This window comes from Cherax quadricarinatus, chromosome 42 (genome assembly GCF_038502225.1).
Source record: "Cherax quadricarinatus isolate ZL_2023a chromosome 42, ASM3850222v1, whole genome shotgun sequence".
Lineage (NCBI taxonomy): Eukaryota > Metazoa > Arthropoda > Malacostraca > Decapoda > Parastacidae > Cherax > Cherax quadricarinatus.
Window position 1 is genome coordinate 1,148,661 of NC_091333.1, and position 19,235 is coordinate 1,167,895.

Genomic DNA, 19,235 nt, shown 5'->3' on the forward strand with positions numbered 1-19,235 from the left:
AAAGTTGTAGTAGTAATAAAATATGGTAGAGCAATTAATTCGTACATGAGTAAAAGGATATAAAAGCTATTACTTGGGTAACATAAAAATAGGTTGGACAAAAAAAAAAAAGACGGGTATTAAGTCTGAAGTAACACATACAGAGTCTGTTTGGATAGAATTTTCAGAGGGGCATGAAAAACTGATTTTAGGAGTGATATACCGTCCCCCAAACTTAGATAGGGACCAAGGGAGACTACTATGGGAGGAAATTGTTAAGGCCACAAGGCACGATAATGTAGTAATTCTAGGAGACTTTAACTTTAGTCATATTGATTGGAATTTCTTGACTGGGAATTTAGAATCATACGACTTCTTAGAAGTAGTTCAGGATTGTTTTTTGAAGCAGTTTGTGACAGAACCTACAAGGGGAAATAACCTGCTTGACTTAGTTCTGGCAAACAATGAATCCCTTGTTAATAATTTAGAAATTTCAGAGGAACTGGGTGCTAGCGACCACAAATCAATTACATTTAGCATTGAATGGAAGTACGATAGTAGGGATAACTCAGTAACAGTCCCAGATTTTCGCTTAGCAGATTACGATGGGCTAAGAGAACACTTATCATCTGTTGACTGGGGTAACGGAGAGAGCTATCAATATGACAGTTTTCTGAACACTATACATGCTGCTCAAAGAGCGTTTATACCGTATAAAGAAATTAGATCAAATAGAAATGACCCAAAATGGATGAATAATAGGCTGAAATATCTACTAGGGCATAAGAAGGGAATTTATAGACGTATCAAAAGAGGTGAGGGTCATCTTATGAATCAGTATATTGACATTAAGAGGGACATTAAAAAGGGGATAAGAAAAGCTAAAGGGACTATGAAATTAAAGTTGCTAGGGATTCTAAAACTAACCCAAAAAGTTTTTTTCCAGGTCTATAGAACAAAAGTTAGAGATAAGATAGGTCCCCTTAAAAATAACTATGGGCATCTTACTGACAAAGAGATTGAAATGTGCTCGATTTTAAATAATTATTTTCTCTCGGTTTTTACACAGGAAGACACTAACAATATTCCAGTAATTATTTTTTATAGTGGCCTAGAAGAAGATAAATTATCTAACATCACAGTCACTAGTGAAACGGTTGTGAAGCAGATAGACAGACTGAAGCAAAATAAGTCGCCGGGTCCTGATGAGGTTTTTTCAAGGGTTCTTAAAGAATGCAAAATGGAACTATGTGAACCATTAACTAATATTTTTAATTTATCTCTTAAAAACAGGTGTAGTGTCTGATATGTGGAAGATGGCTAATGTAATTCCTATTTTTAAAACAGGGGACAAGTTGCCGTCAAATTACCGCCCAATAAGCCTGACCTCAATTGAAGGCAAATTACTAGAGTCAATTATAGCTGAGATTATAAGAAGCCATCTCGATAAGCATAGCTTGATTAATGATACTCAGCATGGATTCACAAGAGGCCGGTCTTGTCTAACTAATTTATTAACTTTCTTCAGTAAAGCTTTTGAGGCTGTTGACCACGATAAAGAGTTTGATATTATTTACTTAGATTTTAGTAAGGCTTTTGATAGAGTTCCGCACCAAAGACTGTTAGAGAAAGTGGCAGCTCATGGCATTGGAGGAAAAGTGCTCTCATGGATCGAGTCATGGCTCACAGACAGGAAGCAGAGAGTGTCCATAAATGGGGTTAAATCCGAGTGGGGATCTGTAACAAGTGGCGTTCCACAGGGATCAGTCTTGGGCCCGTTGTTGTTTATAATATATATCAATGACCTTGATGAGGGAATTACTAGTGATATGAGCAAATTCGCCGATGACACAAAGATAGGTAGGATAATTGATTCAAACGTAGACGTTAGGGAACTTCAGGAGGATTTAAACAAACTATATTCTTGGTCAGAAAAGTGGTAGATGCAGTTCAACGTAGATAAATGCAAGGTTCTGAAGCTCGGGAGTGTCCATAACCCTAGCACTTATAAGTTAAATGACGTAGAACTTAGCCATACAGATTGCGAAAAGGACTTGGGGGTTATGGTGAGCAGCAACCTTAAACCAAGACAGCAATGCCTAAGCGTACGTAATAAGGCAAATATATTACTGGAATTTATATCAAGAAGTGTAAGCAACAGAAGTCCAGAGGTCATACTGCAGCTTTATACATCATTAGTAAGGCCTCACCTAGATTATGCAGCTCAGTTCTGGTCTCCATATTACAGAATGGACATAAATTCGTTAGAAAACATTCAGCGTAGGATGACTAAATTAATACATAGCATTAGAAATCTTCCTTATGAAGAAAGATTGAAGACTCTTAAGTTACATTCACTTGTTAGACGAAGAATGAGGGGAGACCTGATCGAAGTGTATAAGTGGAAGACAGGTATTAATAAAGGGGATATTAATAAGGTCTTGAGGATATCTCTCCAAGAGAGAACCCGCAGTAATGAATTTAAATTAGATAAGTTTAGATTTAGAAAGGACACAGGAAAGTATTGGTTTGGAAATAGGGTAGTTGATGAGTGGAACAGTCTACCTAGTTAGGTTATTGAGGCTGGGACTTTGGGTAGTTTCAAATTTAGGCTGGATAAGTACATGAGTGGGAGGGGTTGGATTTGAGTGGGTCTTACACATCAGAGCTTATTTCTTGGGTAGCATTGAAAATTGGGTTCAATTCAAATTCAAATTCAAAGTTTATTCTCTATAAAGATTACAATTTTGAATTTACAGAATTTGGTTGTTGTGTGGTTTACATGTAGTTAAATAATGATTACAGAGTGTACCACTAGAACGCCTAGCATGGCTAGGCATTTCGGGCAGACTTAGTTTAATTTTTTATTTTAAAATATTACAAATTATGAGGTAAGTTGGTATTATGGCTAAGTGACTAAATACTAGTTTGTGAGTTTAGCAATGTGAATGCTTTTGTTTTGGCACAGTACATAGTTTCAGTATTGGAGTATCAGAGGATTCATTATTTTAAGATTGAGATTAATATTTCTGTTTATGGTCAAATGGGTGAGTGAGTGTAAGTGTGAACCACCAGGTGGTATTCGTGTAATTAGTTGATGGGGTGTATCAGGGAGATAAGATGTTTTCTAATGGTAGTTTTGAAGGTGATGAATGTGTCTGCAGTTCTAGAGTTCTCAGGTAGGGTGTTCCAGATTTTAGGGCCTTTAACATACATTGAATTTTTGTAAAGGTTTAGTCGGACACGGGGAATGTCGTAGAGATGTTTGTGCCTGGTGTTATGCCTCTGGGTTCTGTCACAACTATCAAGAAAGCGTTTTAGGTCAAGGTTGATATTGGAGTTTAAGGTCCTATAGATGTAGATTGCACAGTAGTAAATGTGGATGTACTGAACAGGGAGTAAATTTAGATCTATGAAGAGTGGGGGGGGGTGTTGCCAGGGATGGGATTTAGTGATTATTCTTACTGCAGCTTTTTGTTGGGTTATTATTGGCCTTAGGTGTGTTGCTGCAGTTGATCCCCAAGCACAAATAGCATAGGTGAGGTATGGATAAATGAGTGGTATAGTGTGAGAAGGGCATTTTGCGGCACGTAGTATCGTATATTGGAGAGGATCCCAACTGTTTTGGATACTTTTTTGGTTATGTGTTGGATATGGGTGCTGAAATTCAGGTTGTTGTCAAGGTATAGGCCTAGGAATTTGCCCTCATTATGTCTGGTAATTAGAGTGTTGTCGATCTTAATGTTAATTTGTGCATCTCCTGCTCTGCTACCAAACATAATATAGTAGGTTTTGTCAGTGTTAAGCGTAAGTTTATTGGCTGTCATCCAAGTCGATATTTTGATCAGCTCCTCGTTAACAATGGTGTTGAGGGTGGCAAGATTAGGGTGAGAGATGACATAAGTCGTGTCGTCAGCAAAGAGAATGGGTTTCAGGTGTTGGGATACGTTTGGAAGATCATTGATGTATATGAGGAAGAGCAGGGGACCAAGGACACTTCCCTGCGGAACTCCAGTATCAAGTGACCGTGTTGTTGATGCTGTGTCTTTAATGGTAACATACTGATACCTATTAGTAAGGTAAGATTTGAAATAAACAAGCGCATGGCCTCTTATACCGTAATGGTCAAGTTTGTGGAGTAGGATGTCGTGGTCTACTGTGTCAAAAGCTTTTCTTAGGTCAATAAAAATTCCTAGTGGATATTCCTTATTTTCCAATGCTGTGTAAAGCAGATCTAGCATTTTTATGATTGCATCATTAGTGCTTTTATTTTTCCTAAATCCAAATTGGCAGGGGTTGAGTATGTTTTGTGCTGTTATAAATGAATATAGTCTCCTGTGCACGAGTTTCTCAAAGATTTTGGATAGCAATGGTAAGTTTGATATTGGCCTATAGTTGTTTAAGTCTGTAGGGTCACCACCTTTATGTATTGGTGTAACCCTTGCCATCTTGAGTAGTTTCGGGAAGGTGCTAGTTTCTAGTGACTTGTTAAAAAGTAATGAAATAGCATGTGAAAGGATATGGGCCGCTCGCTTGTACAGTAATGGTGGGACATTAGACAGATTCCCTGAGTTGTTTTTAAGTGACTTTATAATCTCGGTGACTTCCGAGGGCTCAGTTGGTGCAAGATAGAAGAAATTTTGGAAATTCCCATCTAGGTAGTCCCCAGCATGGGCATTGGTATGTGGGATTTTATTGGCGAGATTAGATCCTATGGTTGAGAAGAAGTCGTTTATCTTGATAGCTGTGTCAGTGGGATGTAGTGGTGTTTCATTAGGTTTAGTTAGGACAATATTCTTGTTTTTTTTCAGTTTGTGGGTCCCTAGAATCTGAGAGAGTGTTTTCCAGGTCTTTTTTATATCTCCTCTAGTGTCTGTGAATCTACTGGAGTAGTATAGTTGTTTGGCTTTCTTTATTACTTTGGTGAGAACTGATGAATAGTGTTTAAGAATATCTTTGTGTATTAAGCCCTGTCTATATTGCTTTTCATATTGGTGTTTCTTGTCAATGGATTTCAGAATGGTGCTGGTTAGCCATGGGCAACCAAGCCGTTTGTTTGTGATCTGTTTCGTTTTTATAGGACAATGTTTGTTGTATAGTCTAAGTAATTTGTTAAGAAAAATGTCTGTCCAGTCATCAATACCATTGGTCAAATGTTTTGTTAGTGGGATGAATTGTAAAGGACCTGCCTAGTATGGGTCAACAGGCCTGCTGCAGTGTTCCTCCTTTCTTATGTTTTTATGTTCTTAAATATAGACTGGAAAGAGGCAGCTTGTTTCAGTGTTCACTCTGTGTAATGTGCTGTGTGTAGTATAACAGGAGAGACTATGTGATGGCAGGGTTTACTGTTTTCAGGAGGATTCTTGTTAAGACTTCAGAGATGGTGAAGCTGCCGTTGTTTTGTTTAATTGTATTCGAAACAGCGATCAGTGCTGATTCGAGGCACTTGCGTCTGCGGAAATTAGTTTCTTTGATCACTAATTGGGCGTCTCTGAATTTCATGAGATGATTGGTGGAATTACGGTATTGTACACAGGCGTTGTTCAAATTATCGTTCCTACATGCGTAAATGTGTTCATTGAGGCGGGTGTCGAGGTTTCTTGCTGTTTCACCTACGTAAATCTTGTCACAGCCTCCACAGGGTATAGTGTAAACTCCTGCATTGACTGGTTCGTGGTGCTTGGATTTTGTCCTGGCTAGATCCTTTATTGAAGTGCTAGAAGCGATGGCGACTCTGGTGTTAGCTTGTGAAAGTTCTTTTGAAACGTTCAGTGCAACCTGGCTGTAGGATATAAAAGGTAAGTGGCCCAACCACTTTGGTGTAATTTAAAAGGTGTACGTGGAATAATAAAATATTCATGAAGGGGTATAATACTAACCCATCAGAGTCACATAGATATAACAGATATAAAAGTACATGACTCTGAATTGGTAGTAAATATACAAGTTGCAATTGCCTTTTTTTTTTGCGATTGCACAACGGATATTTAAGCGACAGTGAAGGCAATAATTTCCTGGCTAGTTTATAAAGAATTACTTGACAATGGGTTCTTACAGGTGGTGTCCCGCCATAGTAAATGTAGCATAATTTTTACAGTAGAATGTTGTACAAGATGTCTCCCTAATTGGGGGCGATGATTTTCTCAGTAAACATAGAAGGGTTCTGGTGTTAATTTTGTTATTAAACTAGTCAATTTGCTCCTACATAAGCTAAACATACAAAGCATCCCCTTCATAAGATGCATCAACCATTAAAGAATAAAGCCGTTCAGAACATGTACATTAAAGTTAATTTACGTTAAAAATTCCATATCATTTTAATAATAAAAGTAGCCAATTCTAACAAGAGAGGGAACCTTCACATTACCTGGAGTTAACCTTGAGAGAGTTTTGGGGGTCAACGCCCCCGCGCCCCGGTCTGAGACCAGGCCTCATGACAAGAGTTTTTGTTCTTATTAACAATAAAACATTCAGTCTCAAGTTATGGAAGATAGTCTTGGAGAAAAAAAATAGTTGTAGGTAAGTTTTATTGAGGTACCTCTTGGGAGACATCCAAATAACTTATAATGGTCATTAACTGGTAGACATAATAATAATAATAATAATAATAATAATAATAATAATAATAATAATAATAATAATAATAATAATATTATTATTATTATTATTATTATTATTATTATTATTATTATTATTATTATTATTATTATTAATGTTAATGTGAAATTCATATAATAAACATAATGAGAGTAAACCAAACGAAAATTAAGGTGTAGGCGATACAGGAATTTTGGTGTAGATGACATGCACAGCATGACAGTGACTATATTACGTGTGTAATACAGAAAATAAATTCATAAATTCTTCTTCTTCTTCTTCTCTTCTAGCTGGTAGTAATAAGTTACCACAAGTTATATACACTGATGGATCTAAACAGGAGTCTTCTGGCAGGGCTGTATCTGCTCTTGTTGCCACCTCCCTTGTTAAAAACGATAATAAGCTTGATAAATTAGACACATGTGCAACTCTTGGGTATCTTTATTGAGGAAACGTTTCGCCACACAGTGGCTTCATCAGTCCATACAAAGGAGAAACGTGAAGAACAAGAGGAGAATGAGGTAATCAGTCCCTCAACCTTGAGTCAATGTGGTCAGTCCTACTTCCACATTGTATATTTAAATAATACCTGGGTGTTTGTCGACTTGTGTAGATCGCATCCTGGGGCAAAATTGGCTTAATTTGCCTGAAATGCTCTGCATAACAAGCGGCTTTATGTATAATTTGTCACTGATGTCAGCAATGGTCTGTATACCTTACATATCAGTGTAGAAATAAAGATTATTATTATTATTATTATTATTGTTATTATTATTTTTGTTACTGTTATTATTAATTATATAACTTAGTTTCTCTGAGATGATAATGGTATTATTTATTACTTGGTCTATTGTATTATTTATTGGTTGTCAAAGGCATTTGTGTGCGCGGAAGTGTATACTCACCTATTTGTGGCTGCAGGGGTCGAGTCATATCTCCTGGCGCAGTTCTTCACTGATCTCTACTAGGTCCTCTCTCTGTTCCATGAGCTTTATCAAACTTCGCCTTAAAACTATGTATGCGTCCTGCCTCCACTATGTCACTTTCCAAACTATTCCACTTCCTGACAGCTCTGTGACTGAAGAAATACTTCATAACATCTCTGTGACTCATCTGAGTCTTCAACTTCCAACTGTGACCCCTTGTTGCTGTGTCCCTTCAATGGAACATCCTGTCTCTGTCCACCTTGTCGATTCCTCTCAGTATTTTATATGTTATTGTCTTGTCCCCCCTGTCCCTACTGTCCTCCAGTTTCGTCAGGTCGATTTCCTTTAACCTTTCTTCGTAGGACATTTTCCTTAGCTCCGGGTCTAGTCTTGTTGCAAACCTTTGCACTTTCTCTAATTTCTTGACGTGCTTGGCCAGGTTTGGGTTCCAAACTGGTGCTGGATACTCGAATATGGGCCTGGCGTACATGGTGTACAGAGTCTTGAACGATTCCTTACTGAGGTATCGGAATGCCATTCTTTGGTTTGCCAGGCGCCCATATGCTGCAGCAGTTATCTGGATGATGTGCGCCTCAGGAGATGTGCTCAGTACTATACTCACCCCAAGATCCTTTTCCTTGAGTGAGGTTTGCAGTCTTTGGCCACCTATCCTGTACTTTGTGATCATCTTTGAATTTCCCCCGAACTTTACGGCTTTGCATTTGGTTGGGTTAAATTCCAGAAGCCACTTGCTGGACCAGGCTTGCAGCCTGCCCAGCACCGGTCCTAGGACTGACCATTGTGGAACCCCGCTGGTCACATGCGCCCATTCTGACACCTCGTCGTGTGTGTGTGTGTGTACTCACCTAGTTGTGGTTGCGGGGGTCGATTCACAGCTCCTGGCCTGTGTGTGTGTGTACTCATCTAATTGTGGTTGCAGGGGTCGAGACTCAGCTCCTGGCCCTGCCTCTTCACTGACCCTGACCACTACTGGGTCCTCCCTCTCCCTTCTCCATGAGCTTTATCATACCTCGTCTTAAAACTGTGTATGGTTCCTGCCTCCACTACATCACTTGCCAGACTATTCCACTTCCTAACAACTCTGTGGCTGAAGAAATACTTCCTAACATCCCTCTCAGCTTAAGACTCATCTGAGTCTTCAGCTTCCAGTTGTGACCCCTTGTTTCTGTGTCCCATCTCTGGCACATCCTGTCTATGTCCACCTTATCTATTCCACGCAGTATTGTGTATGTCGTTATCATGTCTTCCCTAACCCTCCAGTCCTCCAGTGTCGTCAGACCGATTTCCCTTAACCTTTCTTCGTAGGACATTCCCCTTAGCTCTGGACATGCCTTGTTGCAAACCTTTGCACTTTCTCTAATTTCTTGACGTGCTTGACCAGGTGTGGTTCCAAACTGGTGCTGCATACTCCAGTATGGGCCTGACATACACAGTGTACAGAGTCTTGAACGATTGCTTACTGAGGTATCGGAACGCTATTAGGTTTGCCAGGCCCCCATATGCGCAGCAGTAATCCGGTTAATGTGTGCTTCCGGCGACGTGCTCGGTATTATACTCCCCCCTATATCTTTCTCCTTGAGTGACGTTTGCAGTCTTTGGCCGCCTAGCCTATACTCTGTCTGCGGTCATCTTTGCCCTTCCCCCGATCTTCATGACTTTGCATTTGGCGGGATTAAATTCTAGGAGCCAGTTGCTAGACCACGCGTCCAGCTTGTCCAGGTCTCTTTGCAGACCTGTCTGATCCGCATCTGATTTAATTCTCCTCATTAACTTCACATCATCTGCGAACAGGGACACTTCTGAGTCTATCCCTTCCGTCATGTCATTCACATATACCAAGAATAGTACTGATCACAGGACTGACCCCTGTGGGACCTCGCTCGTCACAGATGCCCACTGTGATACCTTATCACGTGTATGTGTGTGTACTCACCTATTTGTACTCGCCTATTTATGGTTGCAGGGGTCGAGTCATAGCTTCTCCGCCTCTTCACTGATTGCTACTAGGTCGTCTCTCTCCCTGCTCCATGAACTCCACGTGTGTGTGTGTGTGTGTGTGTGTGTGTGTATGCGCGCTTACACACTGATCCACTCTCTGAGACATCTGCCACCAGTGGGTCTCTCTTCGACTATTGTTAAAGGTAACGTCTACTGATATAGAACCTGGAGTTTACCTGGAGAGAGTTCCGGGGGTCAACGCCCCCGCGGCCCAGTCTGTGACCAGGCCTCCTGGTGGATCAGAGCCTGATCAACCAGGCTGTTGCTGCTGGCTGCACGCAAACCAACGTACGAGCCACAGCCCGGCTGATCCGGAACTGACTTTAGGTGCTTGTCCAGTGCCAGCTTGAAGACTGCCAGGGGTCTGTTGGTAATCCCCCTTATGTGTGCTGGGAGGCAGTTGAACAGTCTCGGGCCCCTGACACTTATTGTATGGTCTCTTAACGTGCTAGTGACACCCCTGCTTTTCATTGGGGGGATGGTGCATCGTCTGCCAAGTCTTTTGCTTTCGTAGTGAGTGATTTTCGTGTGCAAGTTCGGTTAGTCCCTCTAGGATGCCTGCCAGGCATCATTTACGTCCGGGCAACTGATCACAGTCCAATTACAATCCTGTAGCCTATTTAACAGTGTTTCTTTACTGTAGCTTCTAGCTGACCTCATTTGTATTGTCCTGTGTAGGCCTCTCCGTTCCCTAATGGTTTTCCTTGTGCAATAAATGATGAAATGATCACTAAGACTTTTGGTGATGACGTCTGGTTAATGTTATCATAGTGACTACGAAGTATGTGGTCGAGTATGATGGTGAGAACTGTGTGATCAGCGTTGGTGCATTAATTAACTGAATGCAATTATTTAATCCTAGAAGTTGTTTATACATGTTACATAACCCGTTATTGATAACAGATATTGAACTCTTCCAGTATTATTGTCTCGCAATTGTGCTCAGTTCTAGACAAGACTCGAAAAGTTTTCCAAGAACTGGGGGGGGGGATGGGGGGTTATTAGCTCCTACTAGGAACTTTGGGGTATGTATGTCCTAATTTGCTATTTTTTTATGTTAATGCTATAAAGCATTAACATAACATTAATGCCATAAATTATTATTATTATAATCAAGGGGGAAGCGCTAAACCCGGAGGATTATACAGCGCCTGGGGGGGGGGGGATGTGGAAGGCATTCAGGCTTAATTCGGGGAACTGGAGCACAGATCCAATTCCCTAAATCAAGAGCCCCTCACCAACATCAAGGAACCTTCCTTGAGGGGATTAATGCCATAAAGCATTAACATAACCAAATAAATGATGAAACTACAAAAAAAGATGTTTGACATAACGTTGATGTAATTCTCTCATGTGTCACATTCATTTTTCACATGTTATTTCTGTATTATCCAGTTTTGTAGATTTCGTTGTTCCTCTTTATATTAAAAAAAACTGGTTCTTGCTCATTTGTGAAGATCTATAATATGTTATGAATTGGTGTGTCTTGCCTCAGTCTACTCTCCTGGACTTTTGAAGTTATATTTTGCCTTCTGTGTCTGTGTACAGGATGGATGCAATGACTTTTTTTTTTCGATCTGTTAGTCTGTTCCCTGCTTTCTCAGAGCTTTGACTTGTTTTTCTACTTGTCAACAGTTTTCTCTAATCAGTTTTGCCTTTTTCAGTGCTTTCTTATTCTTGTTTCACGTCTTCATAGTATTGACTATGTGTGTATATATATATATAATATATATATATATATATATATATATATATATATATATATATATATATATATATATATATATATATATATATATATATATATATATATATACATACATACATATATATATATATATATATATATATATATATATATATATATATATATATATATATATATATATATATATATATATATAGGTGTGTGTGTGTGTATGTATGTGTGGATTAATAAAATTTTCCAGTTTTACGAGAACTAACTACGATCTTATTCATCAGGTTACAGAGTGATCAAGATGGTGGATGCAAGGCAAATGCAGGTGCTAGTGATAAGGCTGGTGCTGGTGACAGTGCTGCTGCTGCTGCTTTTGTCCAAAGGTCCTTACCTGCTGCCACGCTTGCAATTACCACAATTATCATCATTATTGCCATCACCACCACCTCAAGCACCATCAATACAACCATTACCACCACAACAAAAGATTAAGGAACACCACCCAGTCTTTGACAAAAGCTGCTACAAGTACCACCCAAACCTCACTGCCGAGAACATATGTTGCAAAATAGCTAACTTCAGTGGTTCTGTCAGTGTGATCCACAAGTGTATTACAGAGGCCAACAATCACCTGCTGAACAAGGAGAGGTGAGTAACTGAGATGGTGTAGGGTAGGTTAACACTTTATTATACGGGAAATGAGTATAGGAAATGTACACACACTGAACTCCAATTAAAGCAAAAATTCAGGTGAAACCTGCGTCTTTTCCAATTTATAAAGCCGTTCTCAGGATTTGTGTGGAGAGTGCATGGATTTATGAACTTCCCAGAAGCAAGTCTTATCATCAAAGAAAGTGACCGTCACATCAGATTTAGATTTGAATTTGCAGTAATAGCCCCAACCTATAGCATTAATTACAACTTAGGATAATTCACAGTCTCCTAAGTGTAAGCAAGATTTGTTCTCCCAACCCTCATATATGACTTCATGACATCAGTTATTCTTTCACGTCAGAATCTATCTCCAACCCTTATATATACCCCCTATGTCTTATTCTCTGCGTGACTGCGGGTAATCATGTGACTAAGACCCGCATCAGGAAACACTTGTCCTGTTTGCTAACAAACCTTATACCTACCATTCTCAGTGAGAAAAGATCAAGTCCCTGGTCGACAAAAGTTTTCACAATAAAATGCAATAACCTATGTTATGTTTCTCGTACTGTTGGTTTACTAGATGACGTTGATCTTGGACACCAACTTTTACCAAAACTTTTCGACACTACCTGGAAAGGCATGAAATATATAGGGCAGCAGTGATGAAGCAATAGTTAAGAGTGTTTTTTGGTGGCTGTAACAATATTTGTGTTGATGAGAAAACCAGGAATATAGATGCACGCATTGTTAGTTTAATTTATTACGCACTCACTACCCATGGCGTGGGTGGTAGTCAACAAATTACAAAGGTACATAATGGGTCCAGGGACTGGGCCGCGAAATTTTGATAACTAAACAAGTTACAGTGGTAGGGAACTGTTTACACGTTTATATCTGGTTATAGCCAATACACAGAAAACCACTCAGGACTACAATCGTCCCCTTGATGGGTCGAGTAGGGAGAGCTTGCACACATCTCGCAGCTATAATAACAGACACCAACTCTCTGTACGCAGTAAAAACCACAAACTTCAAGAAATAATGAGGATTACACAATTTTACAAAATAATATTCAACATTTCTTTAATAACCGCTGTCTCCTTGGGTAACACCGGAACCCTTTCGTGTCTAATAAGGACAAAACCACCCCAGTTTATGGAGACTCCCCTTGTAACTTACTAACTTTTACATTTAACCATGTAACATGTAAAACCTGCTACGCCAGGACGCCACCTCTGAAGCAACTGAACCAGACAGTATCTCCGAGTAAACCTTTATCAGTCGCCTTGCTATTATTTCCAGGCTACTTCCTGCAGTCGCAAAAAAAGGCAAATAGTATATCCCTTGCCAACTCAGCGTCATGCAGTTACATATTGTTATACACGTGTGAAGCTGATGGGTAAGTGTTATACCCGATTCAATGAAATTTATTTCATTAATGACACTACACACACACACACACACACACACACACACACACACACAGGAGCTAGGACTCGACCCCTGCAACCACAAATAGGTGAGTACACACACACACACACACACACACACACGGCGGGCTAAGTCTCGACCCTTGCAACCACAACTGGGTGACTACATGTATTAAAATGCACCATAGTGGTTGAGCTACTTTTATTATCCCCCCTCCACTCCCCCTACCCACCCTTTGCCCATATTTCCATTTTTACCCATTCTTCTTCCTTCCCCACCCAGGGGCGTCATTAGGATGGGGGTCGCCCCGAGTGACACCAACCCTAGCGACGCCTCTGTCCCCACCTTACCAAAACTCGGGTCATACAAGTCAAGGTTAATGATCCTAGCTATAGGAATTCACTACCAAAATCACCGCTGCAAATTAAATAAAAAAATAAATGAAAAACATTTATTAGGTGAAAACAACGAAAAATCATTTCTCAATAAAACTTTGGTCTATAAAGATATTTTAAATTGCAAGGTTTTAATTACAGTGTCATAGAACATTATGTTAAATCTCATTAGGCTTTCTTATGAATTATTCTTTGGTTAAACACCCAAGACAAAACCTGAGCTGAAATATATTAAAATATATGAGAAGGGAACAGCAAAGCTGAGAAGATGGCCTGTGGAAAATTGCATTTATCTGAATGTATCATTATATACATAACAGTAAATGAACATAGATAATTATTATTTATCAGTTAGACAAGTAGGAATTTGGGACACCTAGGTCGCAAAAAATGTCCCCCTTCGATACCTACCACTGTCATATCCACAAGTTGCTCTGGACCTATTAATTAAATGAAATATACATCACCAGGAATGCTGGTAAATATATAAATTTGTGGACTGTATATTAAAATTAAAAAAAGGATTATAGTATATACACACATTTATATAAACGAAGGAGAATATGTATATCTTAATCATAACACTCACCAATTTGACTGGAGATTAAGTTGTATCATACTCAGAAAACCTCACTGTCTATACATGAAAATAACAACTGGCCAGAGTTATAACATAACAGACTTATTTGAGGTTCCTGGAGCTGTCTTGTCCAGTCGCCTGATTTCTCAAGTTATGCAGGAATGCACATCCAACAATTTCGCCTCCTATTTGAGAGGTGTCAGCCCAATTTTAACCTCTAGAGCACGAAAAATTCTTCCCATTACACTAACGTTTACTTGGCTCATTCAAACCAAAATGGCGACTGTCCATCTTTTAAAAATACAAATACACTTTTATTAAATATAATATAGGGCATCTATTTACCTATAAATTACCGTATTTCCGGAAAATATACAGTATTTTCCACATGGCCAGTTGGAACTTTCTTCATTATTACAGAAACAATAAAATGAGTGATAAAAACAGCGGAAGTATCGTTGCTAGTTCTACTACAACTGTTGGTGCTAGCAATACTACTGAAGGTGGCGAGGTAGCTGCCACGGGCGAACACTGGGCAATATTTGGCGACTCTCACATGCGTTACCTCTTTACTGCATTCCTCACACGACTCAGGAGCCCCACCCTTCAATATCGACTAAAAACAGATACGGTGAGTAATTATCACACCATTGCTGGAGGTATTGTGAATTAGTTATTTCATCACGATGTGACAGCAGGTAGACAGGATACCAAGTGTTGACACAGGATTTATGAAAGCAGGTAGACAGGATTCCAAGTGTTGACACAGGATTTATGAAAGCATGTAGACAGAATTCCAAGTGTTGACAGGATTTATGACAGCAGGTAGACAGGATTCCAAGTGTTGACAGGATTTATGAAAGCAGGTAGACAGGATTCCAAGTGTTGACAGGATTTATGACAGCAGGTAGACAGGATTCCAAGTGTTGACACAAGATTTATGACAGCAGGTAGACAGGATTCCAAGTGTTGACACAGGATTTATGACAGCAGGTAGACAGGATTCCAAGTGTTGACAGGATTTATGACAGCAGGTAGACAGGATTCCAAGTGTTGACACAGGATTTACGACAGCAGGTAGACAGAATTCCAAGTGTTGACACAGGATTTATGTGATAAAGGAATGAAAACTAGACTATCTGAATGCCTGTTTTCATATACACTTGGTGCGTCTATGTTATCTGTTAGTGCATCAAAAGGTATGTATGTCTGCATTTAGGTATGTATCTCTGCATATACATTATTGAATTTACTGCTCTTATGATGTCATAATTCGTTAAATTTTGTATATAAAAATCTAGGCTAACCTATCCAAACCTAGCCTAAATGATGTGTATTGGGAAATTTGCTTAAATTCATAGGTGAGAAATTGACGATTGCTTGAGGACAATGAGTTGTATACCTATAATAAATGATTGTCTATTCTAAATATATACTGACTAATATTATGGCAGCTAGAGTGTATAAAGTTTCGGGCAATAATATGACTTTTTTTTTTTCCCCATAGAAAAAGTGGGTAAGTATAGCCCCGCTAGAGAAGAAAATGTACAGGAACAAAATATGGGAAAAAATTGAAGCTCGTGACCTGAGCATCAACTTTCACATGACTTTCTACTGGGACATATGGCTGATGGAGCTGCCAAAAATGTTGTCCAAGTGGGAGAAGAATCCGCAACTCACTCCAACACTCGTCATCTTGGGTCAGTTAATTAGTTTAATATCTTTGTTATGCACCACATACCCATCCTGTGGGAGACAGTCTAAAGATTACAGAGGCACATAATGGGTCCAGGGACTGGAGTCAGTACTCGGAATATTATAAGTTTAACTTTTCACCAAACTGTGTATATATGGCTAATGGCAGGGCTATTCAGTTTCTTAGGTGTTTTCCACCACTTCTATTGATGTGTTTTACACATTCTTTTGGGCTAATTTCTGATCCTTACTAAGCAGGCTATAACAATTACATTTTTTTGAGATTATGGTTACCAAGTCATGGCCAAAAGGTCCCAACAGCTGCTGCGCTACACTGGATGGTGAGGACACAATCCATTTACCAGAGCCAAGGTACTGAGGCAGCTGCTAATGAGTACAGAAAACATTTCAGAAGCATGAAGGCCCAGCTCACCCGCCTCGCTGCAAGAACCACCGTCGTCTTCAAACTCTTCGACGACGTGAGGGTAATATGTTTCCTACTCTTACTCATCTACCTGAAGGATGGATGTCGTAGTTTCTGATGTTATTTCTGATAACGTCACTTATTATCTGCTTTAACTGATTTTGATTCTGTGTTGCTCTTTGAAAAGATGGATGAGCTGTGGCAAATGCTCTTGTTTATTGTCTTCTTTTAGAAATGTCTTGATTGCCAAATTTAGACGTTTGCAGCTGACCTACTTGATTTGATCTAGATTGCTAAGTTTAACTTTTTATTGCTAGTAACTATACACTATTGTATAAATAGTATCAGCCCTAAAATAAAAAAAAACTGCAATACAGTTATCATTTTCAGATAGCCAACAGGCCTAACAAGCAGATATCGGCGAACAATCGGAGTAACTACGGGTTGTACAACAAGGTGGTGGTTGAGGAGCTGGCAGGGACGGGAGTGATCATCTGGGACAGCACCCTGCCTCTCTCCCGTGCCTACAGCCTCTACTGTGACATCTACCCCAGGCACACTCCACCGTGGTACCAATGGAAGTGCGAGGATGTTGGCCATGTGGGGTACATCCTAGTGGACCAATATGCTGATATGATTTTTAATGATTACTGTAATAGATATTTAAAACTGGGGAAAGATTATTGTGCATAAAGTATTGAATATCAGCATTCGAATTGTTAAATATAATCTTTATGCGACAACGTATAAAAAATAAGGGTTACATAACAGTGTTCAAGGTCGTAAATAAATGGTTCAGAGAACCGACAAGTTAATGAATTAGATACATGTGCAATATTTGTGTATCTTTACTGAGGACACGTTTCGCCACACAGTGGCTTCTTCATCCCGGAGCCCGGCCAAAGGCCAGGCTCGTCTGGTTTCGTATTATGTGCAGTCAGTTAGCATTAGCTCAGCAGTTATCTTGCTACTCTTTTATGACATCCGGCCCATGATAGGGTTACATTAGCTTGCCTTATCGGTATTTGCATTCTTTAGCTGCTACTTTGTGCTGATAAATGAGATGAGAGCTATTTAATGAAATATGTAGAGACGTCTGTAGACTTCCTACTTCATCACCATGATTAAAATTCCGTTCAACTTCACTTAGAAAATCTATATTGTAGTATCAAAAGAAAGCTCAGAATCATTACCCACTGAGCCTCAAACTGCATTAAAAAAAGGGTGAAGCTACTTCGCCCGAGTAAGACAGCATAATTTATAACACCTTTAAACTTGAAGAATTAATCACGTGCAAAATCTGGGTATCTTTATTTGTAGATGTTTCGCCTTAATCAGTACAATGCAAGGACATAATATGAAGAATTATACACAAAATATGAGGTAATCAGTCTCTCAGCCTTGGAGTTGGAGAACACCATATTTCAGTGCCCCTGGCTAAGGGGGCCCCCTCATGCTAACACCTTGGTTCAACCAGCCAATCACAAGGAAGCCCGCCAAAGTTGAGAAGTGATGTGGTACACTTGTGAAACAACTTTGGCAGACTTACCACCAAGTCTGGTTGAAGGCCGTTCTTACCGTGTCTCTTGCTTGTAAAATTGCCTTACTGTACATATCCTCTGTAAATATTGTTCATATTGTTGCTTGCTGTTAGATGAAGGAAATCTATAAGTATTTACTTTCTGCTGCCTTTTGCTCGTTCCTCGTTTCTATCTTGGTTATCATGGTACAACCATTATTATTATTATAATCATATGTACAACCAGGTGTGCAGGAAACTAGATTACATCTGTGTTCGTACCAGTTTCTTACACAGGTCTTACCACAGGTTTCTTACACCTACCTTGCTACAGGTTTCTTACACTGACCTTACTACAGGTTTCTTACACTGACCTTACAACAGTGTTAGGCTAGTAAGTGGAGGCAATACAGAATGCTCTTATGTGTTACCATACACATGGTAGGCAGCATGTTGGCACCTGTCTCTATCAGCGAGACAGGTGTTTGGATGCTGACGCTAGCTGTTTACTCACCTCCTCACGCTGCCTTATTCCGGTCCTCAAGACATTCATCTCCATGCTCAAGACTTAGCGCTGTCTTACATCTCACAATTGTATATGTTAGCCCATAGCGATGGCGAGAAATAAGAGGTGATATTTATACTAGTAATGCTATAATGAGACAACAACATGCTTCCTATATATGTTAATTCCAATTGATATAAAAGCTTTTCCTAACTTCCCTGCTAGAGCTGTTAATATTTACTTATGCATATATTTAGAGGTCTAACTTAGTTTTTCCGTGTTATAACTAAATATACTCTTAGGCCAAAATTCTTTCTAATTGAATTAAATATAACGAAGCAACACTTTCCAGTTTGTGTGATTTCCTGGTTGACTTTGTTAGGAGGTATAATCAATGTTGATACGAACAAAGGGAGGATAGCTGTAATTCCTCAGATCAAGAACCCTTTATCAGCATCAATGCACCCCCCCCCCCATGAAAAGATCTTAAATGATGTATTATTCAGCAGTGGTAAAACTGAGGATGTCTCTTGTGATCGGCCTCAGACTTTCCATGTTTATATATCTACCAGAGGAAGGTTTGGGTTGGTCTCGAGATGTGTAGACGTCAAATTGCTAATTTTATTGGAATTTTACGATATTTATTTCCATATGATAACATTTCAATGCCTTTACTGATTGACTTCAAACTTTCTGGTGCATGTTACCTAGAAGAAAGTTCTTTTCATTGCAGTTCTTGGTTCTCTTAACATTGTTGATCTGACCTTGTAGAGGTTGTAAAGCTAAAGAAACTAAACTTGTTTGACTAT

At 39.4% G+C, this 19,235-nt stretch overlaps 1 protein-coding gene across 1 annotated transcript; it reads left to right on the forward strand.

Annotated features, from left to right (window-relative positions):
• Window positions 1-11,516: 11,516 nt before the first annotated feature.
• Window positions 11,517-18,998, forward strand: LOC128695524 (uncharacterized). Its single transcript, XM_070093157.1, has 5 exons — window positions 11,517-11,868; window positions 14,704-14,914; window positions 15,791-15,983; window positions 16,300-16,463; window positions 16,793-18,998. Exons 1-5 carry the CDS (start codon window positions 11,522-11,524, stop codon window positions 17,093-17,095), a joined length of 1,218 nt encoding a protein of 405 aa, XP_069949258.1. The 5' UTR covers window positions 11,517-11,521; the 3' UTR covers window positions 17,096-18,998.
• Window positions 18,999-19,235: the final 237 nt, after the last annotated feature.

What these genes read in the sequence shown, in the direction of transcription:
- LOC128695524 (XM_070093157.1), top strand. Translation starts at nt 11,522, where the DNA reads ATGGTGGATGCAAGGCAAATGCAGGTGCTAGTGATAAGGCTGGTGCTG. An exon ending in CACCTGCTGAACAAGGAGAG is followed by an intron (nt 11,869 to 14,703) that starts GTGAGTAACTGA and finishes TCATTATTACAG; the next exon opens with AAACAATAAAATGAGTGATA. An exon ending in ATCGACTAAAAACAGATACG is followed by an intron (nt 14,915 to 15,790) that starts GTGAGTAATTAT and finishes TTTTCCCCATAG; the next exon opens with AAAAAGTGGGTAAGTATAGC.